We start from the raw sequence: 25,666 nt of genomic DNA, 5'->3' as shown, positions 1-25,666 counted from the left end.
ATGAGAGTGAGACTGCAATGATGGATAGGATTTTTACATACCAGGGGGCACAAATGTAGGAATAAGATAAGAAAGGAAAAGTGTCTCTAGCTATGAACATTCTTGAAATCAATTTACCAACATCTTTGTAATGATGAGTTTTTCTTTGAATTCAGAATTTTAAAAATAATATCTAAGAGTAGATACTATAAGAAAAGTCTGTGTCAAAGAAACAGATGAAAACAAATCCAATAGTGGTCTATAACTTAGATAGTTTATGATGTCTATGTATCAGAATGGAAAGCTTTAGTTTTAGAATACAGATACTTTTTTAACAAACATGACAATCATTCAATTTTATTTTTTATATTGCTTGTATTGAGGTATATGCAAGGTACTATCACATAATATGTGGTCCTGTTACTCAATATCAATAAATCGTTACATTATAAACTCTAGACTTTGCTGCTTTAAACATTGATCAATAACATTACAGTATATAATTTACAATGGAACACAAGAGAAAACTGTCAGTTTTTATTTTCAAGGAGCTCCTTCAGCATTTTCTCACACATCATCAGGCACCGTGGAACATGAAAACAACCTAGAAGAAAATACAGTGATGTACATCTATCACACGGCTTTTATTACAGCACATTAAATATAAAGGCTTAAGAACAACAAAGATTCCTGGTCCCAGGATCATGAAAGGTCTTAAACTTAAGTCAAAATCTTTATGTTGTACTAAACTGTTAATGAAGTCAAGGAGACAAAAACTAAAACATTTGTAAATGTTGCTTCAAAATAGTTTTGATATCTGCAAATGTAGATATTAATTCAATTATCAATAAATATTTTAAAAGCAATTGAAAATTTGACTTAGGTCTAAGTTTGTTTCATGATCCTGGGGCCTAGCTGAGCATTCAATGGGCATCATTGTTTACTAGAGATACTGTAAAATCACATATTTTCCCGGGGTCAAATTTACGTGGGTTGAGGAAAATCTCTTGGTTTGTGGGGATTTGATTTCGTATGTAACATTTTACATTTACTTGGTGGACATGAATTCGTGGGGCTCCTCATACCTCGAAAACAACCTCCCACGAAAATTTGTGATTTCATAGTAGCTAATTTATGTACCTTTCCATGGTCCACCTTTGAAATCCAAACTAACAGAACCATCTTTTCTCAAGTAGCCAAACCATTCCCCATTTTCCTTGTCAACAAACTGAAGATAGAAATGAAATTACATGTATATAAAATGCATTGCTTTAATAAACTACATGTAGTAAGCCTTATCAGTGATATTTATATATGTAAGTAAGCACTTTCATATTTTTGGTACTTTTACAAATGCTAGTAAGTTCAGATTCATGTTGCACATAAACTTTTTAGGAATGAACACTAGCATAAATTTGCATTAGATTACACACCAGAACCTGAATTACTAGTAATCCACTTTGTTGTTGAAATGTAATGTTCATGATTTGGATAAACTCGCATTAACAAGAATAGTCAGAATGGGTTCATTTTAAAGCCAACAACACTATCAATTAAATTTTAGGAGAAGTAGTTTAACTTCAATCGAATGTCATGATGTGGCTTATGTTTTACATGTGAATAGCAGTAGTCAAATATCTGAGCGAATTTGTCCAGATGAGTTGGGTCCTTAGTCTCCTTGTAGGCCATCAGGAAGGCAATGAGTGCCTCATTGTGGGCCCACCAAAGCTTCATGTCCCACTCCAACTGCACCGGGCACCACCCATCCACGTCCAGGAAGTAAAACAGACCACCATTCTCCCGGTCCCAGCCATACTCAAAAGGCCGCACAATAAAGCTGTCTATTGCCACCTTCTTCAGATCCTTATTGTCAGAATGAGTGGCTTCTGTTAGAAGGAACCATCCAGCTTCAATGGAATGACCTGTAATAAACAGATGAAATCACACCTGTTTTATGATCAGAAAAAATGAGCTGTATTTATTATTAGGTACCTGGTATCATCAGCCGGCCTGCACTTCCACTCATCTCCTTCCCATCATTGGTCGTGGTCTCTAGTATGACGGTCCCATTCCTCTTTAGATAGAATGCAAAGAATTTTGAGGAAACACAAATAAAAAGTTGTATTCATGAATGACAGAGCTTTATACATACAAGTAAAATATGCTTTAAAAGAACATAAGGTTTTTTTTCCACTGAGGACCATCCTACATATTTTGATTTGTTGTCAATCAGATTCTCTCAGCTGTAGTCCAAACCACAAAAACAAAAATGCTTTGCAGTCTAGCATACTAGTATATTTGATAAAGGATAAGGATTCATTTCCTACGGAATGTTGGATGATACGAACACAGTATAAATACCTGAACATGCTTCAGTGCATCACTTAGTGCCCATTTCTTCAGATCGTCATAGTTAAGGCTTGGGTCCATTGTTCTGAGCTGATCTATGATACAAAGTGTCATCATTGCAATAGCTAGCATACTCTTGGGCCTTACACCAGATAAGTTGGGAGACCCCAAACCCTCCCCATGACTCCGTATCCAGCCTGTTATCTTATCCATCATTGTGATTGCTTCTTTCTGTAGAAAATTTACAGTGGGTATTACACATCCAAAAAGAGCTTTAAAAGAAAAGATTAAGTGAGGCTTAATTAGAATGAATTTTTACCTTGTATTTTCCTACTCCTGTTGCTCTGGCGACCTCGGACACAGCCATCAGGTAGAAGCACTCGGAGAAGAGGGTTCTCTGGATCTTGATTGGTTTCCCATCTCTGGTAATAATTAGGGGGCATTTGTATGTGTTGGGGTCTCGCACATTTTTCATGAGAAAGTCAGCACCTAAAATAAAATCACGCTGTAACAAGCATTCCAACAGTATTTATAAAACATGAACTACATGTGTATCTCTAACCAGCTGCAGCTAACTTTAAAATGTGTATATTTAATTAAAGAGGCTTAATCTTGAAACTGATAATGCATAATAACCGTGTAACATATATGCAATTTTTAATGGATGGCAAATGCATAAAGTTGCAAAGAAATGAGCGAGATGACAATTGCAACAATAACAAATAATAAAACCAGTATAGCTTTCACGGCCTGTAGTAGTAGATCATCGTCTTTGAACCTTTCTACCTCATTGTACAATCGAGCATACATCCAAACCTACGATTCAAAACGGCTTAAATAAAACAAAGACAAATAATGATGAAACCTACAATGCAAAACATACCTCAAATAAAACAGACAAATAATCCAAACCTTCCATATAAAACAACTCAAATAAAGCACATACACAAATAATCCAAACCTACAATACGAAGCAGCTCAAATAAAACACGTATATTATCCGAGCTTGAAATTCATACACTTAAAATAGAACATATAGACGAAAAATCCATACCAACAATACGAAACAGCTCAAAAAGAATCAACAGACAATCAATTCGAAACAGCTAAAAAGAACTCATAGACAAGTAGTCCATACCTACAATACGAAACAGCTCAAAAAGAACTCGTAGACAAATAGTCCATACCTACAATACGAAACAGCTCAAAAAGAACTCGTAGACAAATAGTCCATACCTACAATACGAAACAGCTAAAAAGAACTCATAGACAAATAGTCCATACCTACAATACGAAACAGCTCAAAAAGAACTCGTAGACAAATAGTCCATACCTACAATACGAAACAGCTCAAAAAGAACTCGTAGACAAGTAGTCCATACCTACAATACGAAACAGCTCAAAAAGAACTCGTAGACAAGTAGTCCATACCTACAATACGAAACAGCTCAAAAAGAACTCGTAGACAAGTAGTCCATACCTACAATACGAAACAGCTCAAAAAGAACTCGTAGACAAATAGTCCATACCTACAATACGAAACAGCTCAAAAAGAACTCGTAGACAAGTAGTCCATACCTACAATACGAAACAGCTCAAAAAGAACTCGTAGACAAGTAGTCCATACCTACAATACGAAACAGCTCAAAAAGAACCAATAGACAATCAATACGAAATAGCTAAAAAAGAGCTCATAGACAAATAGTCCATACCTACAATACGAAACAGCTCAAAAAGAACTCGTAGACAAATAATCCAAACCTAGCATATAAAACAGCTCAAATAGAACACATACACAAATAATCTAAACCTACAATTTAAAACGGCTCAAATAAAACAAAAATAACAAAAACTTACAACACAAAACGGCTCAAATAGAACACATACATGTACACAAATAATCCAAACTTGCAATACGAGGGCTGTTCAATAAATAATGTCACCAGTGCTCCGAAAGAAACCAAAAAACCGCTTAACTATTTCCCTGAAATATGTCCCTTTAGTTGAAACACATGTCTGTAACACTTATATCCAATATTCCTTAAAAAGTTTATGTTTTTAGAACATTTTTGAGTATCGTGTATACGTATTTTAATTTTCAAATAAAAATCAGTAAACGACACTAGTTTCTTGTTTCTGGAAGGTGTTTTTTTTCAAGTTTGGCAAATGAAACTAGTTCAAGGGTGAAAGATCTTGCGAATATTATTGGTGTGACAAAACATGAACTTTCTGCTTATTCCGAAAATCCCTTTACTATTCAGGACGTGTGGGTTTGGACTCTGTCATGAAGAAAATGAATGTAATAAATAATCGATTCTGGTTCCTTTTTCTAATAAACCTTTCGATTTTGGCAAAAGTTTTGCCTGCTTATAAGGCTCGTCCAGAAATTGAACGGCTTCCCCGAAAAAAAATCTGAACAATTGGACCACTACTATTGAAGAAAATGGCTTTTAAAGCCATATATGGCGTATGTACAATGAAAATTGTTAGACTAAAATTATCAGAATTTATTATTTGTATCATTACTTTATATAAAGATAGAACTTTTCCGTAAATTACAAAATCTAAGTCAGTTGCGTTATAAAGATATCACAATTTAATTTGGCTTCTCGGAATTTTCTCCGACTCGGAAGAAAATACAAAAGATTTAAATAACACATTACAGAGAAGATACAATTGTATTATTACATGTAGATGAAACGAGGTATTCTCCGTGTTCAGAATTGTATGAAAAGCTTTAATTTAAATGTATTAACTATATTTCTTTACTTAATTTTGAATTTTTCAAAAATATATTTTTTTGATCAGTTACGCCATATATGGCTTTAACTTTTTTGTGCTCTTGGAAATCTTGTCTCATCTGAAATCTTTGCTGTTTAGGTCACGTGCATTGTTTTCATGTTTCTTTTGGGGGTTCAAATCCATGGATTCAGGTTTTATTATCTGTAAGAATTTCAGACAAACGTGGATAACTATACAATTTCTGATTTTTAAATAATAATCGTTTGGATATTTTTACACGCTGATGTTTTTACTCATTTGTCCAAACATAGAGGGTAACCATTGAGTACTAAGCTTTTTAACTGTCAAATGTTTCTCTAAAAGAATGATGACCATCCCTCAAAATTACTAGTATGCCTTCTTATTTTCCTATGCGTCTTAAAGTAAAAAAAAACTTCATCGATGATAATTTGATAAATTTTGACAAATGTAATATTGGTTGTAGTAAGTCCTTGTCGCTAAGAACTATACCCCTTTTTGATGCCTATTATCATTTTTGATCATTAAAATCCACCTGCTCATGTGTCTTAAAACAAACATTGGTTGCTGTAAACATAACATTTTTCAGTGATTTTTTTTTCATTTGGATGTTTAACAAGTTTTACAGCAGCTTTAATGACACGTTAATTTTACTCTTGTTTAAGGAAGGCCCACACTTTTACAGATCCGGTTCTAATTTTACACATCAATATAAAATTCTGATTTTCATTTTTCTATTGATATAAATCTTTTTGGGTGATTGAAAATGATTTAGCAAGTATATATTTGTTTATTATAGTGTTATTGTGCATATGAAGCATTTAATATACATTATTTATGGAAATTAACACTTTGCACTCTGTCCATAAGATCTATATATGTCATTTAGTACACACACAAACACAAAATTCCTAATTGCTTTTATGGACCTAAATCTTTTTAATTTTCTTTTAAGCAAACTAACCTGAGATTTGTTTTTATTGATTTAGAGCCTATATCATCCATTTAATTTTTACTTTTTAAAAATTTTGCATTGAATAATTGAAAAAATTGATATTCCAAAAATGGGATTATACGTCTTCAAAAGACTGTTTTGCTAAAATTCTCTGGTCAACCATAATAAAGTAGCTGTTTTTGTTAACATTAGATATAATTCTTAATAGTTTTAAAGAAAAAATGGCATCTATACATTTTGGATTTTGAGAATTATAAAAAATAAAGAGATTTTGAGATTTTTTTCTGAAAGACATGGACAGATTCAACACCAATTTGTTAATGTTTTGCAGTAAAGATTTCAAATATTCTCTTGTCAAATGAATATTTTTGATCTTCATAAGTTTTAACATAAATTTGATGTGATTTGGTGCATAACTGAGAGAAATATGAAATCACACTTTTCTATGTTCAATTTTGGCTGTTGAGTTTTTAGAGGTATGTGCGCTGAGACATATTGTATGAAAATTAACCTGCAAAGATATGTCTTTTATGGGTGTTTTAGTAAGTTTAAGACTTGTTCAAGGTATTCAAATTGAAAAATTATCAGTTTGACAGAAAATTCTAAAAGTACGGACCTACCTTAACTGATTCTTTACCATTCATTTTTAATGCACTGTCTCGAGTAGCCCTTGTTTTCCAGCTTCTCTAACTACATGTATATGATGAAACGAGATCACATGAACGGTTATCAATTTATTAAAGATTCAATATTAAGAGAAAGCCAAAGTCAATGTAAAATATTTTCTATATTGTACGTTACAGAGTTCATGACATTATTTATTGAACAGCCCTCATACAAAACAGCTCAAATACTACAAACAAAAATAGTCCAAACTTACATTACACAAAACGACTCAAATAGAACACACATGCTAATGATCGAAACCTATAAAAAAAAAACGGCTCTAATAGAAAACATGGGCAAATAATCCAAACTTACAATACGTAACATCTCAAATAGAACTCATAAAAAAAATTTAATAATCCAAACCGACAAACAATACAAAATAGCTCAAATAAATAAACAGAAATAAATATCAAATAATCCCAGCCTACTAAACAAAATAGCCCAAACAGAACACAAAGACAAATAATCCAAACAATATGCGTCCGTCTGTTAAACACTGATACCCCCGTATGGCAATTTGTAGCCAAGGTAAAGTTTCTAAAATGCAAGTCAAACTCCAAGATCAATAAATCAAAAATGTTGTTACCAAAAGAAAGATCTCTCAGTGAATACACCTTTAAAATAGAAAAGATCAAACACCAGCCATTCATAAAGCTCTGAACAAAGTTAATTTTTAATAAAAGTGGATGAAATTCCAAGGTCACGACATGACTCAAAATTGAATGGTTCCTAGAGAAAGGATGTCATAAGAAATATACATGTGTAATGATAAAAGCCCCAGCGCAAACTATTCAAAAACTATGGCCAAGGTTAAAGTTTTTTCTAAGCAAGTCAAAACTCCAAGCTCAAGGTCTATGAGCCAAAAAGGTCTTGCCTTAAAGAATACACCTGTAAAATATGAAAATCCTAGTACCAACGGTTCAAAGTTATGGCCAAGGTCAATTTTTTTTAATTAAATGCAGGCTCTAATGTCAAGGTAAAAAAAAGTATGAAAATATTTGTGAGCATGAAAGTCCTAGCACTAACTGTCAAAAAAAATATGACCAAGTTTAAATTTAGGTTTTTTTTTTTTGCAAAAATGGGTCAAATTGCAAGGTCAAGATGTCAAATACATTGACACCCAAAGAAAAGTCGTCACAACTCATAAGAAATCGCTTGTGAAATGTAAAAGTCAAAGTTCCACCTAATCAAAAGTTATGGACAAAATTAAAGTATTTGTGGATAAGCGGACAGACTGGGCGAAAACTATATACTTCGAATTTTCGATTACGGGGCGTAACATTTAGCTAGGTTACCGCTTAGCGAAGCATCCCCTCGGTAAACGCGTTATTGTCACATCGTTTGATTTACGTTCATTAATCATTATAACTGTCTTAAATCCTCCAAGCATGTCATGAAGGTACGAAAGCCCAGAAGGCTCATTCGAGATTCGAGTTTCCAAATACGAGATTCGAAATTCGAGATTCAAAATTCGAAATTCGAGATTCAAAATTCGAGTTTCGAGATTCAAGATCCAAACGAACCAATCAAAAGCGGGTTCAACATTTGATTACTTCCCTTTATTATGTTTTTACTATCAAGAAATAGTTCAATATTATTATATCAAATGGTTCATTTGATTAAATTACAATGCAAGAAAAAGTGTTATATATATTAGAAGGAAATTTAAATAATTAATGGAATTTTGATCAGCAAAAAATATTTTAATTTATATTATAGATTCTTAAATATTAAATAGATTACATATATCAGGAGTATATACATTTTTGAATTGTCTACTAAGCGTCATTTTTATGAATTTCTTCTGTTAGGAAAACTACAGGTACTTGTGGGTGGGACCCCCCCCCCCCCCCTCCGCACACTCTCTTTATATTCAACCCAAGGGCTTATTGGAAATTTTTTTTCATAAGATATATTTATTTAACTTATTCATCATGTATACAATAACAAAAAAATGTAAAATCCCCAGAATAATCGCTCAACATCCCCCCAAATACCCACAATACATTATAAGAGAAAGATATGCCACTCCAGTCTGTTTACGTTGTACCCCCTCTGGTATTAAATGCATTTATTTTGTTTTAACTTTAAATGTCGATTCACACTGCAGGCGCAGATCCAGAAATTTTTCAAAAGGGGGGGGGGGGGGTGAAGTATTTTTCAAAAGCGGGGGTTGAAGGCGAAAACAGTTAAAACGTACGTTGTACACATACATATAGTTAAATAACTCAATAGAATATCGATACAGGGTGGAGTATGGTTTTTGAAAGTGGGACGTTGATCAATCTGGGAAAAAGTACTTGTATACATTACCAGAAAGTTTTTGAAAAAGAAAGGAAAATAAATCTCCGAACCTGAAAATCCTATTTTGTAAAGGGAGGGTTTTTATTTTGTTTTTACAACCGAATTTCTTTATATAATACAACATTAGCTTTTCACCTTACATTTCCTATAGTAAAAACACAACGAAAAAATTGGAACTTTCTTATTTCTCTTTCTCTTAAATTGCAAATCCAAAGGGGGGGGGGGGGGGGGTTGCAACCCCCGTAACCCCCCTCTGGATCCGCCACTGCAGTCACTGTCTCTAAATATACAATGTATTTCTGTCTTAGTCCATGCTATCGGACTGACTCTGCATCACGTAATAATCCCACATTTTCTCCGTAAACAGCATTCTTTCTTGTAAAGTGGGGTAATAAATTGTGTGTTTTTTTTGTTTTGTTTTGTTTTGTTTTTTTTTTTTTTGTTTTTTTTTTTTTTGGTTGAGCGATTATTCTGGGGGTTTTACGCCAGCGATTTTTTCGTATTGTAAGGTTAAACATAACAGAGAAATAAGCCCTGGGGTTCAATATAAGGGGATGGGGGTTGGGGGGGGGGGGGTCTTGTCCACACGTGCGTTTTTCTAAAAATTAAGACAAGAAACATATATTGACGCAAGCGTCAAAAATCGGCCGCAAACCAATTTATTGTTCCTTTTATGGTCCCTCTAGATCCGCCACTACATTTCTTCTCTTTGAGTTGTAGCGGGAAAATTCTTGGCACATTGTAAAACGTGTTATCCTTGTCTGCTAAGGGCCAAATCTTGTAATATTCTGTAGCCTGCTAAGTCTTTTAATGAATTAACATTTAAACATATGTTTCAAAATGTTTATATATGTACATATGTACACGTCATTTTAAAATAAATACGTACAACAAATCCCGTTTGAATAGAGAAAGTAAAATTGCGTAATATACATAACGCGGTCTTTGCTTTAGACTACGCCCAATACATGTCCTAATTTTCTCTGCACCTCAAACATGTCTAAGTTCATAAATAGGATTGGATGAAATATTTACCTCATTCTTCCTAAGAATTTTTAATTTTATGTTTATGGTGCGTTCTTCTTTAACCTTAAGACGCTCTTTTTAATATACTACTATATTAATGTTAAATATTTTTTATCTAAATTGTTTTAACTCCGCAGAAACGCACAGCAACTTCGAACTTTCATATCATAGAGCCGACCGCCTCCTGGCCGGTACTTAGTTGACGATACAAAAATATATATACTCCTGATATATGTAATCTATTTAATATTTAAGAATCTATAATATAAATTGATATATTTTTTGCTGATCAAAAATCCATTAATTATTTAAATTAATTTACGTCTAATATATATAACACTTTTTCTTGCATTGTAATTTAATCAAATGACCCATTTGATATAATTATATTGAATTATTTCTTGATAGTAAAAACATAATAAAGGGGAGTAATCAAATGTTGAACCCGCTTTTGATTGGTTCGTTTGGATTTTGAATCTCGAAACTCGAATTTTGAATCTCGAATTTCGAATCTCGTCTTTGGAAACTCGAATCTCGAATGAGCCTTCTGGGCTTTCGTATGAAGGTATAGGTATGTAAAACAAAAATATTTACTTATTTTGTAAAAAAATCTTGCCATTTTTTTTAGATATCGACAATTGTTAAGAAAACATACCTGTCTCGCCTGTAGCCAGACATGTTTCGTATCATCATACACCTTCCCATCTTTACTTAGACAATTGAAAAATCCCCTGAAAAAAAAGGTCGAAAATATTCAAGTTATAAGCATTTTATGCCCCCGTGATCGAAGAATCGGAGTATCAAGTTTTTTCCCTGTCAGTCTGTTTGTCTATCTGCTTGTCTGTTTATCCGCAAAAACCTTAACCTTGACCATAACTTTTGATTTGGTGGGGCTATTGCTTCCATATTTCACAGGTGTATTTCTTGTGACAAGACGTTTCTTAGAGTACCACCAAAATGACCTCTTGACCTTAGAGTTTGACCCCTTTTTACCAAAAATTTCCAAACTGCATGTATAACCTTGGCCATAACTTTTAAACAGTTGCTGTTAGGGCTTTCATGCATCACTTGTGTGTTCATTGTGACAAGACCTTACAATGGGTATACATATTTTTATTTTACCTTGACCTCAGAGATTTCCCCACTTTTCAAAACCTTTAACCTTGACCATATCTTTTGAACAGTTAGTACTAGGGCTTTCATATTTCACAGATATATTCCTTGTGAAAAGACCGTACTTTGGATTCGAACAATTTGACCTTATATTTCTTGGGAAAAAACTTTCCTCTTTCCGGCTATATCAGCTGCCACACGAAGGTATCAGTGTTTCACAAACACATCTTGTTTTGTACTGTGAGTTAATTGTACCAATAATTGATTTTTATGCCACCGTAAACGAAGTTTCGGGGATATATAGCTTTTGTTGTGTCCGTCTGTCTGGTCTGTTTGTCCACAAAAACTTGAACCTTGTAGGTTGGGGCTATGGCCTTTCATATTTCACAGCTGTATTTCTTGTGACCAGTGATTGGGATAAGCACGCGCCCTGCGCCATAGTCGCATTAAATTTTAAAATGTCACATTAAAATTAAAAACGCTGCGCCATCGTGGCGCATATATATTCATGCACTACATACTTTTAAACTCTGAGCTTTCCCCCAAGTGCTTGTAGTCCCACAACAATCGCTGTCAATTTATGCTTGAAAAAACAGTATTTAATGTCGTTTTATGACTTTCTTTTCTCCAGTATCTAATCAAACAGTTACGTGTTTTCTGATTTGCTAACGCACGAAATAGTGCAGCATGCTGCCAAAGAAAATACCTCGTACTGAGGGGCAGTCTTTTCTTTTTTTAATTTTAACAATTCTAACAAAAAGAATTCAAGTAATCGGTAGAAAATGACTTGAAAGAAGTATAACATGCTGACAGAATGAATGGTGATGAATCTCACGGTAAGACTGATGATGTAGTCTTAGGAGGAAAAACCGAAACGAAAATTTAACATGAGGGAAGCCGTATACCAGGCTTTAAATCATTTTAAAGATGTCAAACATCGGAGACAAAAAATAAAGAATTGAAATTAAATTGAAGTGTTTATTTTCTGACACTTGTGAATTTAAATACATGTATACTAATTTTGTGTCTTTTAATGTCGTCATACAATAATTTGACAATTTCAATTAAGTAAAGTCAACTGCAATTCTAACAGCAACTAATCAATTGCAAGTTTCTAACTAGGAACTTTCCCATTAAAAAATCTGTTTGGCACATTGAATTCTGAAATGTCACATTGACACTGATTTGGAGTGTGCCATTGTCACATTTACTCCCTAGCTTATCCCAATCACTGCAGTGACAAGACCTTTCTTCGAGTACCACCAAATCTTTGACCTTGGAGTTTGACCTACTTTTACAAAATAAACATACCACACCTTAACCTTGGACATATATTTGAACAGTTGAAGCTAGGGTTTTCAAATCTCGCATGTGAATTCAAGTGACAAAACCTTTCAGTGGGTGTAAAATTAACCTTAGAGTTTGGTCCACTTTCGTCTTGGTCATAACTTTTGAATATAAGGTAGTTGGAGCTAGGGCTTTCAGTCCTTACATATATGTACATCCATTCATTTTGTCAAGGCCTTTTAGTGGGTATAAAATTTTTTGACCTTGACCTTATAGTTGTATCCACTTTTAAAAAAAGATAACCTGGGCAATAACTTTTGAAAAGTTATGACTAGTACTATCACTTTAAACAGATGTATTCTTTGTGACAGTATCTTTTAAACAGTAGGAACCAGGACATTTATACTTCACAAATGTATTCTTTGTGGAAAGACCTTGCATTGAATACAAATAACCTTGACCTTGACCCTTGAGATTTCGGTACTTTTGAAAAAACATTAACCTTGGCCATAACTATCTAAAGTATAGGATAGGGCTTTCATTTTTGACATATGTAATCCTTTTTAAAAGACCTTTCATTAAATACCAAAAACTTTGACCCTTTGACCTTGACCTTTGATTTTGTTGTAAAGTTAAAAAGCAAAACCTTCACCATAACTTTTAAAGGGTAAAGGCAATGTGCCTAAACTTTACCTATTTTATCCTTGTGACAAGACCTTTCGTTTGATATTAAGACTTTGACCCTTTGACCTTAACCTTAAAGTTTGAACTACTTTGAAAAATGTTTTAATCTTGGCCATAACTTCTATGCGGTTACTTTTTCTTCCATACTTTTACAAATGCATTCTTTGTGGCAAGACCTTTCATTAGATATCAATTACCTTGACCTTTTGACCTTGGAGATTTTCAGTACTCTATTGAAAAAACTTTTAGCTATTACTTTTGAACTCTAAGGGCTACTGATCTCATACTTCACATATGTAATACTTGTGAACAAAGTATTTTCTTTGAATACATAAGAACTTTGACCTTTTGACCTTGGAGTTTGGCCTACTTTTAAAAAGCAATCCTTGACAAAAACTTCAAAAGGGTTAGGGCTAGTCCTTTCAAACTAAATATGCGTAACAAGACCTTTTATTTCATAGCAAGACCTTTGACCTTAGAGTTTATCCTACTTTTTAAAATTTTTAATATCGGCCATAACAGCGGAGGGTTAGGGCTAGGGCTTCCATACTTCATCTATGTATTTTTGTGGCCAACTTTCATATTTCACAATTTTATTTCCAGTGAGAATACCCTACTGTATCAATATATTAAATAATTTTTTGCATTTAAGAAAAGTTTAATCTTGAATATGTTGGCATATAAGCCTGTACATAGTGTTTCACAAACAGATCTTGTTTTATATTTTGATCGATTTGTACATGTGTAATTACATGTATATACTCTATATCGTCTATAAAATATAGCCATCTTCGCTAGCCAAGGGTTTTTGTGAAACACTCCTCTCCTCATAAACCCTTGGCATACGGTGAAGTCAAAAGACGGGATTGTTTTCCGTCACGTGATCTCGAATATCAGATACGCACAGTAATGCGTCATCGCCAGAAATAAAGAAGTGTTAAAAAAAAATTAAATCAAAGTTTTTTCAAGAATAATTAAGAAGCAATAATTGAGTTATGATTATTCATTATTTATAGAACAAACCTGAAGCTTGTCACATAGGATTCTTAATCACATATTTAGAAGATATTGGATGACACCATGGCTATTTTATCTTACGGATCGTTGTATTTTTAAAGTTTTTCATTTCCGAGATTAAAGAGTGAAGATGTATGGTACGCAAATATCGTCATTTACAAAAAACAATTGCTGATTGGTCGACCTGTGTACTGAAATCCAATCAGAACTGTTCTTTTCTATGAACAGTAGGCCAAGGGTTTATGAGGAGAGTAGCGTATCAGAAACCCTCCTAGCGAAGATGAAATATAGCTAGTCTATGGTTAAAAATATTAAATGAAAAAGGTCTTTCCACAAAGAAACGAGACGCGAGTATAATATTCCTGTCCTTTGAATGCTGTCTCCAGAACTGGACGGTTCTATCCAGGTCGTTCTTGATCTTGTGTAGAATTCCGACAGGCGATTAACACTCATTCTGGAACAATGGCCGTGTTCACCTGTTCACCTGTTCACCAAGTGTAAATAAACTTTTATCTCTGATTATACGGACGCTTATAAACACTCAGGAGGGGCAAATAATGTACTTAAACTAAATGACATGATATGTCTTCTAATTTTGAAGCATATTTTTATGCGCCCGGATCGATAGATCGAGAGTGCATATTGTTAGCTCACCTGAGCCGAAGGCTCAAGTCATCTTATGACACGATCCATTTCTCCGAAATCCGTCTGTCCGTCAAGTTGTTTCTTCCGTCTGTCTGTAAACTTTTCACATTTTCGACTTCTTCTAATAGCCAATCAAATTGAGGATCTAAATAAACACCGAGTAAATACGTGTTCGTTCGAAACATGTGTTTGGTAACTTCAATAGACATGATAAGTTAAAAATTAATTGCATTTTTGCAAAATTGTGTTTCCAGAACCGCTGGGCCAGGAAAGATGAAACTCTGTGGAACTCATCCTCAGGTTTATAGATTTTTTTAAAGCTCATGTAACTCATGATGCTTGTCGCCAAAATGGGGTGTCCTAAAACTTACATAGGAATATATACTTTCTCGTTTCTAAAAACCATGGGCGTGTCAGATGAAACTCATTGAATCTTCAAAATATGTAGATTTAAACTTTTCATCCAAACGGGGCAAGGGTGGGGCCAAAATGCGCTTCATAGTGTTACATAGGAATATATAGGAAAAATTTTGAAAATCTTCTTCTCCAGAACCACTGGGCCCGGAAAGATGAAACTCAGAGTGCATATTGGTAGCGTCTTGTATTTGTTTGTCTAGCTGTTTGTTTGGGGCTGTTGTCAAGTTTTACATAGATATATAGGAGAATATCTTTCTACAAACAAAAAACAAATAGTAGGGATCCTCTATTTGTCCAGATTCAATTTGGACAGCGAAATGGGACAAGCGTTAAAAATACAATTATGTTTTAGTCTTGTATATAGGAAAAATCTTTAAAAATCTCTTTCCAGAACCACTGAAAAATACTTTGGTTTACAATATTGCTTAGCAGACATTTTTAAAAACATTTTATGGAAGTTGCCTCCCGGGGGTATGTTGGGGCCAATTTCATTCCACTTTCTAACTGTGTATGGAATAAGAGATTTATTAAATAATTTCTATACTGCATTTGGGCATGGAATAGTGGGAAGAATTTGGAGTAGATTACTAGTATTATGAAATATAGCCTTCAATATCAGGTACTATTTTTTAATGTAAGTGGGTACTAAATTGTTGTGTATTTTGTACATTTTATATAAATTAGTTCGATTTCTTCTATTTTCCAGAACCACTGGGCCAGTTTCCATATAAAGTCATTTTTGGAAGCAATAAGTGTAAGACCAGTTACTATTCTAGCAGCAATAATTGAACTTTCTCAAGCTTTTTAATATATAGCTTTTGTTCTTCCAGACAAAACTTCAACAGCATATTCCAGTTGTGGTCCAAATGGTATATTTCTAGATGTTGATATACAGTAGATTGCCCATGTAAAAATCCTGACTGATATTCATAAAAAAATAGCTGGCTATTAAAGAAACTGTTGTTCACTGTTAATGACAATTACACGATGGAAATTAACTGCTCTTTTATTGACTGAATAAAACCTTATTCGACAGAATTAAGGTATGTTCTTGAGTGATGGTGACTGAGAATTGGTATAAAAACAACAAGTTGAAAGTTTTGTTTGAAGATAACTTGAGCACTATTAATACAAAATTTTCAAATATAATATTCATGCAATAGCAGATAGAAAATTTTGATACATGTAAACATACAATTGAACAATTTCAAGGCTTGTAGTTGCAGGTTTAAAATCCTTTATCTTTATTATTTAATGTATAATGTCCAAGATCTCTTTCCAAAAGAAAAATACTTTGGTTTACAATATTGCATCAAACATTTTTAAAAACATTTTGGCATGGCGTTGCCTAAACATATGTTGGAATTTCATTATTTCATAATGTTAGATACTGAGTATATCAATTAACTTTAAATAGTAATATATAATTTATACTGCATTTGGCATGGATATACATTACACAGAAAATGAGTAGATTACACTTTATGAAATATAGTTAATATCAGGATTATTTTTTTAATGTAAGTGGGTACTAAATTGTTGTGTATTTTGTACTTTTACTAAATGTTATATTTCTTCTGAAAGTGTAATATCCAAGGAATAATTTAAAGACAAGAAAAGTGTATGTTAGTGTTCATCTAAGAAGGTGTAAGACCCTTTAACATTCTAGGCCAAAATAGAGCATGAAAAATTTCATTAAAAAGGTATTACACCATAAAATTCCTCATAAACATATAAATACAGTCAATTTAAACTTAATTTGGCTAAAATTTACTTGAAAGTATTGCAAAGTTGATATACAAAATATGCCCAAATAAAAATTCTGACTGATATTCATAAAAAAATAGCTGGCTATTAAAAAATTAGGCACATTTTCCCTGTAAATGACAATTACACCATGGAAAAACATATTTTATTGACTGAATAAAACCTTATTCGAAAATTAAGGTATGTTTCTTGAGTATTATGGCTTCTTTTAAAAACAAGCATGAAAAGTAGGGGATAACTTGAGCACTATATACAAAAGTTTTGATATTTAATATATCCCCAGCAGATGAAAATTTTTCAGATTTAATGAAAATAAATTGAAGCATTTAGGCATCAAGTTGCAGGTTTAAAATCCTATATTTTATTATTTAATGTATAATGTCAAGACTGATATTTACAGCATTAAGTAAATACTAGTTAAACATACATCAAACATACATGTGTGGCAATTAACATATAACAGGTATTTCACAATAGTCTGATACTGAGTATATCAATTCTTTAAATCTTAATATATAATTTCTACTGATATACATTACCAGAAAATGGTTTGTGACACTTGGATGCATGTTTCAAGGTATTAGCCAAATCCTCAGTTCCTTTCCGTTCTTTATACTTTGCAGCTGGCTGTATTAACTTCAAAACTGAAGGTTTTTCCAGTAATATTTCTTAATGTATCGATTAATTCAATTCTAAATTGATGACATATTAAAATAAAATCAAATTTATCCTCGATATTTAAGTTTTAAAAGCTGTACTTGATAATGAGTGGTTCGTTAAAGGAGATAAGAGGGAATTAGGCATGTATGACACTGCACAAGTTAAAACAGCATAATTATATGATTCCCAATTAAAAAAAGAAAGTAAACTAGAAAAGAAACTCGTTGCGAGCAACGATATTCCGCCCCATTTTTTTTAACCCCGCAAAATTGAGCTGAAAAAAAGTGATAAAGAACATATTGATAAAAGCATGCCTACTACAGTCAGGGAATCAGATAAAATTTATGTTCAATAAATTAAAATCAGATCTTTGAGACAAGAATGTTAATATGAACTCCATTCAACGATATTTTGAAAAATGATTTTCTTATTTTTTATTCTTTTCTAGTAGTTGAATATGACACAAGTCTGCATGAGCAAAACAGTGGTTACGTTTAATACTTACTATGTACATCCATATTGTTTCTTAGAAACTATTACTTATACCTATGATTTAAAATCTAATTTTCCAAAACAAAAGATACTAGGTATCCTATTCAATTTGCACATTTAGTCTTTTCTTTTTCTACTTTGAGAACCAGCCAAAACTAATCATAGAAGACGTTTCAGACGACCAAGGATTAAATCATAGTTTGACACAGAATTATAACGTAACAATGTTCCTGTAGGCTTAAGTATTCCTTTACATTTCATTTATCCTATTTTACTTTCATTCAAGCAAACGCTCGGCTGACTTCGTAAACCCTGAATTGCGAAATGTCGGAGTTGACAGAGACAGCCGCCATTTTGACCCGCTTCAGATTTTTAAATGTTAATATCTAGAGTTTGGATTTATCAATATTCAAACAAATGATACAGTGAGCATTTATACAAGAAAGGTTTTTATTAGCATTCCAAAAATAAATGAAAAATATTGAGAAACAAAAAAGTTAGAAAATACGGATTTTTTAATTTCGCTTCTGATAGCAACCGGAAGTAGTAACGACGCACAAAAAGGTAATTCCGCAAATCTAGAAGTGATCATCTATCATCTCTAATAAGTCTCCAGTTAATATCTTAAGCCATTTTTGATAAAAAGGGGGCTTCCGTTTTAAAATCAGAAAACTGTCAATATCTTCCGAAGTAATATTTCAAATTTTCCTTGTCATCTAATTCATATAACGACGCATAATTCCTGAAAGTTTCATTGAAAACCACTGCACAGTTTTTGAGAAATCGCCTGCACAAAATTTTGGGGAAAAAAATAATAATAAAAATAAGAAGAAACAGTAGAATCACTATAAGGTCTTCCGTGAAGACGGAAGACCTTAATAAAAAACGGAAAAGGTGCAAAGGCGTCTAAATGATAAATATTTCAGCTTTTATTTAAAACAAGCAAAACTTAAGACTCCTCCTTCAAAACTACTGGCATTAAATCAAAATATCCCGCTCTAAAACTAGAATGCGTATGACATGGCATTCGAAAAGGGTATCCCTGAGCAGTTAAGAAGTTGGATGAATAAAGCGAATTAAATCGATCAAATCGCTTACCAGTTTATTGGTATTTCTTTGGTTGTTATTTAACAACATAAAGATCAAAGCAACATTTTACAATTATAACAACATACATGCCATTACTCCATGTGTTCACTATGCGAAGCCAATTCAAATAATGTGTTCGGACCTCACCTCTTTTTACCTCACCTAAGCAGAAGGCTCAAATGAGCTTTTCTGATCAAAATTTGTCCGTCGTCTGTCGTTATCTACGACGACGATGACGACGACGACGCCGACGTCGTCGTCGTAAACTTTTCACATTTTCATCTTCTTCTCAAGAACCACTGGGTCAATTTCAACCAAACTTGCCAAAAAGTATCCTTAGGTCAAGGAAATTCAAGTTTGTTCAAATGAAGAGCCACGCTCTCTTCCAAGGGGAGACAATTATGAATTAGTGAAAAATTAATGGCATTTTTAAAAAATCTTCTTCTCAAGAACCACTGGGTCATGAAAGATGAAACTCATGTGGAAACATCCTCAGGTAGTGCTCTAGATTTTTTGGATGACCCCTGGGGGAAGGGTGGGGCCACAATGGCTGATCAAATTTTTACATAGGAGTATTTAGGGAAAATTCTTTAAAAATCTTCTTCTCAAGAACCACAGGGCCAGGAAAAATTAAACTTATGTGAAAGCATCCTCAGGTAGTGTAGATTCAAGTTTGTTCAAATCATAACCCCCAGGGGTAGGGTGGGGCCACAATGACCAATAAAGTTTTACATAGGAGTATATAAGGAAAATCTTTAAAAATCTTCTTCTCGAGAACCACAGGACCAGGAAAGATGAAACTCATGTGGAATCATCCTCAAGTAGTGTAGATTCAAGTTTGTTTAAAATATGACCCCCGGGGGTAGGGTGGGGCAACAATGGCCGACCAAAGTTTTACATAGGAGTATATAGGGAAAATCTTTAAAAATCTTCTTCTCAAGAACCACTGGGCCAGGAAAGATGAAACTTATGTGGAAGCATCCTCAAGTAGCGTAGATAAAAGTTTCTTCAAATCATGACCCCCGGGGGTAGGGTGGGGGCCACAATGGCCGATTAAAGTTTTACATAGGACTTAATAGGGAAATCTTTAAAAATCGTCTTCTCAAATTTGTTCAAATTATGACCCCCAGGGATAGGGTGGGGTCACAATGGGGGATCCAAGTTTTACATTAAATATATTTTAAAAAATCTTTTTCTCAAGAATAGCAAAGCCATATTACAAATGTATTAGTGATACTAGTATTTATATGGAAGCATTTACGGGTAGTGTAGAATTAAGTTTGTTCAAGTCCTGATTTAAATTTATTCAAATCATGGCCCTTTGGGGTAGGGAGGGAAACAATGGGGAATCAAAATCAAGTTTTTATGAAGTTATATATAGGAAGAAAATGTTTTCAAAGTATTTTTTATCAAGAACAGCAAAGTCCATCTTCCCAAGTCAAAAGTTTCTGATCCGCTCCGCTCCGGGGGCGGAGCGGATCAGAAACTCTTGACTTGGGAAGATGAGCAAAGTCATATGCTGTATTAATATGAAAGCATTCTCAAGTAGTATTAAATTCAACATCCCCCTTCTGATTTGTGCTTTTTCCTAGCAGATTTTCTCAGGTGAGCGATGTGGCCCTTGGGCCTCTTGTTTTCGATGGATTGAAATACCTATATATGTATACGAGGTTTTGTGTAGCATTCAAATATCGACGGATTACTTTGAGTAACTAGCTAAAATCCATAAATATCTAAGAGGAGAGAGAAGTACTGAACAATACAATATAAACGAAATATTTCCCGAACGGTCTACTGTAGTGTAATGCACAAACGGTGCTAGGTCACTTTAACTGAACACCGTATGCAATGTTAATGTTGTGAAGTTTTAAGTAATTTTAATGATGAATATTTACTACACTATATGTGGGACTTTATGACTTGAAACGGTATTCGCATTTCCCCTCGAACAGGGTCCTCTGTGGTGTGATCTTATGCGAGACAGGAGTTTCGATACGGAAGCCCATTGCAGCTACAAAGTTCTTAAGGAACAGCATACTTTATTATTGCACTTTTTTTTATTTGCTCCAATTTGTGCACTTATAAGACGGGTGAGTATTCAATATATACAAAAAGCAATTTATATACATTCGATTTAATTTGATTTTGTTATCAAAAACAGTACTGTACCTTACATTAGCTTAGCCTTATCCACTTGTGTGAGTGGGGAAGCTTGATCTTTTATCAAACCTGCGACACCTCGATTGGAAATGCATTTTTTCATCCATTCTGCAAGTAGAAAAAAAACTCAGCAGATTTTGTGCTAATATCAATATGTACTGATAGTCCATCGGTGGCAAAATGTGCAGTGACAAGACTGTCTATCTTAGTTTTGTTCAGACAAGCGAGCTAAAAATCTGCAGCTTATATTAACGGAACAGATAGCTTCAGAAATGTAGTTCTCTGCCTGAGAAAATTCGGACAGATAAAGCAGAGAGCCAAAGATCTATGCATTGTAAAAGCCTTCGATCTACACCGCCGATTTTTTTGTCGCTTACTTCAGGTATTATTTCTTGTAGTTTATGTAGTTTAGTACTTTTTACCTTCTTAGAATGGTATCCAATAATTAATCATATATTTTAGTCCAATTAGTGATACTTTATTTACCTTCCAACGATCCGAAACAGTCATCTATGGATTTGGAATGTCGGTTTTAGATTACCATTTTTACGACTACTTCCACAAATGGCTATTCTTGTAAAAAACATTATATTGAATGCGTTAAATGTATCGTTAATTATCAGATATCATTTAATACGGCTAGGGAAATATTAAATACATGTATAAGAAATACTTAATACCTGAAGTGAGCGACAAAAAATCGTCGGCGTAAATCGAAGGTCGTTACTACGCATGGATCTGTAGCTCTCTAGTTTATCTGTTCGAATTTTCTCAAGCAGAGAGCTACAGTTCTGTAGCTACGGAACAGATGGCAAGCTAATCTACGACCAAAAGTCTCTGATCTGCAAATGCTTTCATTTTTTTCTCCATTTTTAGAGGGAGGGGATTTATTTATTAATGTCGAAAAGTAGAAAGGCTGATTTTATGAAATGAATTCTATTTGTAATAATTGTATATCGCAAATGTCTTTTCCCAATTGTACACTATAAAAAAAACTACTTTTTTAAATACAGATATTCAAGTCATGGATACCAGTGTTCCCTGGGCGAACTTAATCAGTACACATTTAGGAAGTAAATTAAAGCACAGATCTAATGAACTTCAATCTAACATTCAGTTTGTTGATTTCGGACTTAAACCGGCCTATTTAGTGGACTTTGGAGTAAGTACTTTAGAGTCTGTAGTAAATCTTGTGATTGACTTGAAATGCTCTAATCTTATCCACAACAACTTAAAGGCTGTAGCGATAGGAATGGACTATCTTATTGTAAATCCAGAAGAATTCGTCAAGTTGCACTCTGAATCATTGATGGTAAAATTTGTAGATATATCATCAACAAATGATACACCAAAGATTTTAGGTAAAAATGATGTTTTAGAACGTATAATCTCCACGTGTTTTTTTATTGTGATGGAAGACGGAGTGGCTTCTGAGTATACAGAAATTAAGGATGTGAATCTTTACACTGTGTTAGGTCTCCTCATTGGGTACCCTGTTGTGTATTGGTTCGACTCTGACAGTCTGGACCGTGTGGGTAATCCACAAGTCGTCCAACACGTGGAAGTCCTGGGCAGAAGGACAGACACACAGACAAACGTTATTTACTCATTCAGTTTCCCAGACTGTCTTTGTGCCTTAGAGGAACACGTGAATAAATGGTTCGAACGCTGGAGAGAAAATGGGAAATGGAAACAAATGTTTCAAACAGTTTCTCTTAAGTTTGAAAGAAAAACACTTGTATCGTTTGTATTGTAGACTTTATGTATATTATAGACATAAATTATCATGTGTTTGTATAGTGTTTTAGTTGTGTGTAACACAGTACAGGTAGACAGCGGCGTCGTGGAGAGCCGTGGGTGTGTAGTAGTGCAGCAGACGTTCTTTCCACACTGACCAGGCCTGGGCGTCTGTCAATTTAGGGATCGGACGATTCAGAAGAGTAATGGGGGTTCCCGTCTCGTAGTGTTTGGCCACCCACTCCACGGCCGCTTTGATGCCGTTAGCTCGGGTGTCCTTCAGACAAATACATGTGGTTGGCTCAGGTGGGTTGGCCAGAACATCTTGCCATGATGTCTCGTAAATCTGTAAGCGATCACACAATAGTAAGATAAATGGTGGTTAAATCTTATGAAGAAGGTAACGAACAGTATTCAATATCAAAGGTCCATAAAACTATACAAAATAGGAGCAGAGCAAACACGGACCTCCGAAACATCAGAGGTGGGATCAGGTGCCACGGAGGAGTGAGCATCCCCTGCCGACCGGTCACACCCGTCGTGTGCTCCTTGTCATGTTCGGGAAATAACGGAAAATCCGTCGTCAATTCAGTGTATAAATAATGGACTAACAATAAGTATGAAAAACGTCAGTCAGCATTTGACTCAATGATAAATTGTATTTGCTGACAAGGTCACTTTATCGACCATAGAACTTACTCCTATTTTTATTGTTTTATGGACTTCTGGTCTTGAATACCGTTCGTTATCTCCACATGTTTCATCTAAACACACTAGGTGGGAAGTGTTAGACTAATATGACAATCTTTAAATATGAGAATTTTTCACAAAATTTACGTGGTACAAAATAGAAAGTGTAAAATTGTTATGAGAAAAAATACAACGCTTTCCTACCCTAAACTCTACCCAACGAACTGAATTTCTCAAAAATACTTTAAAAGATTCGTAAAATGCTTTCCAAAAGTCAAAATATCAAGCCTCTTTCTTTACTCTTCAGAAAAATATTAACAACAGTGAAGGAGAAGCTTCAGGAGTATTGTACAACAAAATATTCCAAAAGTGGTTTTTATCAAATATGGATACTTAAAACTCAGAATAACCACTGGTAACATTTTAATGATCAGAAATCACAAAATTTGACCAATAAAAATAAAACTTAAATTATTGGTAACCTATAAACTTTTTGATAACAAAAACATTCTGATTTAAAGCAAAAGTACTCCGAGATTAATATTATATACTAGTATTATAACTGGCAATATCTATGTCATTTTCACATATTCATTCTGATATTTGGATACTATATAGTATTTATCTTAGAAAAAGACGGTAACCTTGTAAAAAAAAACTTTATGAAAGATGTATTACGTGACGTCTGACGCCAACTTTTCAATTGTAAACTTTCCTTATTTCTTTCGTAATATACACTGTACAATGACCACCTGCATAGACGTTCTTATGCAGTTTATTCGATACACAGAGCTTCAGAATGATACCATTCCAAATGTCTTAGCAATCCCTATTTGGTAACCCCAAAACCCGACCCCCATATGAATCCCTTTTAGACTTCAATTTTAGTTAAAACAAACTGTGCTTGAATCTTATCGTATAATGATTTAAAAAAAAAACTTCGTGTAAAATAACATTATGGTTCTACCTTTTGCCATAGATCCCACATGTGGAAAACGTGTGCAATTCTCTCAACAGAAGACCAGTGTGGTCCCAGTCCGTCTTTTGAGTTCCCACAGTGGACAGTATTTTGTCCACCATGTTCATCGTCGACGTGGCGAAGTCTGTGGAGATGTGGAAATGTGGAGCGTAGGATAGGACCTTCTGATCTTGTGATAAGTCTTGGTTCACTGTAGGAACTTTGTTCTGTTCTGTCGCCATCGGGTTAAACATCCGCAGGCCCTCCATCGTCATAGAGTGAATAGCGTGGGCTATTGTCTCATTGTATCTGGCTGAGATCCCCGCGTTATGGAAGGCCTCTTTGCAGACCTGACTCGGGGCAGCAGTAACTGTCGTAAGACACAGTGTAAAAGCTAGAAGTAACATTGTACTGTCGATAGGAATGAGAAGTGTTGGTTCTTTTTTATTTAAGGTATCTCTGCTTTTATAGAGACTTGCAGCTGTCCCTTTTATCATAAACTCCACACCTTTATCTGCAGGTGCTCAAACTCCTATCTTATTACGTAATATGTGTTTCCAACTTTAAGTATACACTGTATATGTGTTAATCCTGAGATTAAAAAATGATTTTGATGGTCGAGGAAGTTTTTTTAACTTAAAAAAAGATTTATATGGTACTGTTATTACATGGGAAATTATTTGGTGTATCTAAGAAAGACAATATGAGGTTTTTGTGACACTACGTGTCTTTTTAGCTGTCTTTAGTTGTTTTAGTTAGTTGTTCGTCTCTGACGAAGAGTATTTAACATAGCGCCGAGTTAATGATTCAGTCTGTTCAAGTCTATTGATTGAAGAAAATCTAAATAACATGATATGTCTGTTTAAAAGTCAATAATAGAAAAGTCTTAGTTGGTCCGAAAAGCTTTA

The 25,666-nt window shown here is 34.0% G+C and overlaps 1 protein-coding gene and 1 pseudogene across 1 annotated transcript; one reads left to right on the top strand and one right to left on the bottom strand.

The window, feature by feature from the left end:
* On the bottom strand, positions 1–25,167 carry LOC134233167 (N-acylglucosamine 2-epimerase-like; annotated as a pseudogene).
* On the top strand, positions 21,027–23,166 carry LOC134233168 (UPF0739 protein C1orf74 homolog). The gene is made up of 2 exons (XM_062715158.1): positions 21,027–21,303; positions 22,387–23,166. Exon 2 carries the CDS (start codon positions 22,398–22,400, stop codon positions 23,127–23,129), a length of 732 nt encoding a protein of 243 aa, XP_062571142.1. The 5' UTR covers positions 21,027–21,303; positions 22,387–22,397; the 3' UTR covers positions 23,130–23,166.
* Positions 25,168–25,666: the final 499 nt, after the last annotated feature.

Source organism: Saccostrea cucullata, unplaced genomic scaffold (assembly GCF_032062105.1).
Source record: "Saccostrea cucullata isolate Sc308-1 unplaced genomic scaffold, CSIRO_AGI_Scuc_v1 ctg3924, whole genome shotgun sequence".
Classification (NCBI taxonomy): domain Eukaryota; kingdom Metazoa; phylum Mollusca; class Bivalvia; order Ostreida; family Ostreidae; genus Saccostrea; species Saccostrea cuccullata.
Note: the sequence above shows the minus strand (reverse complement) of the source record. Positions and strands in the feature narration are given on the sequence as shown.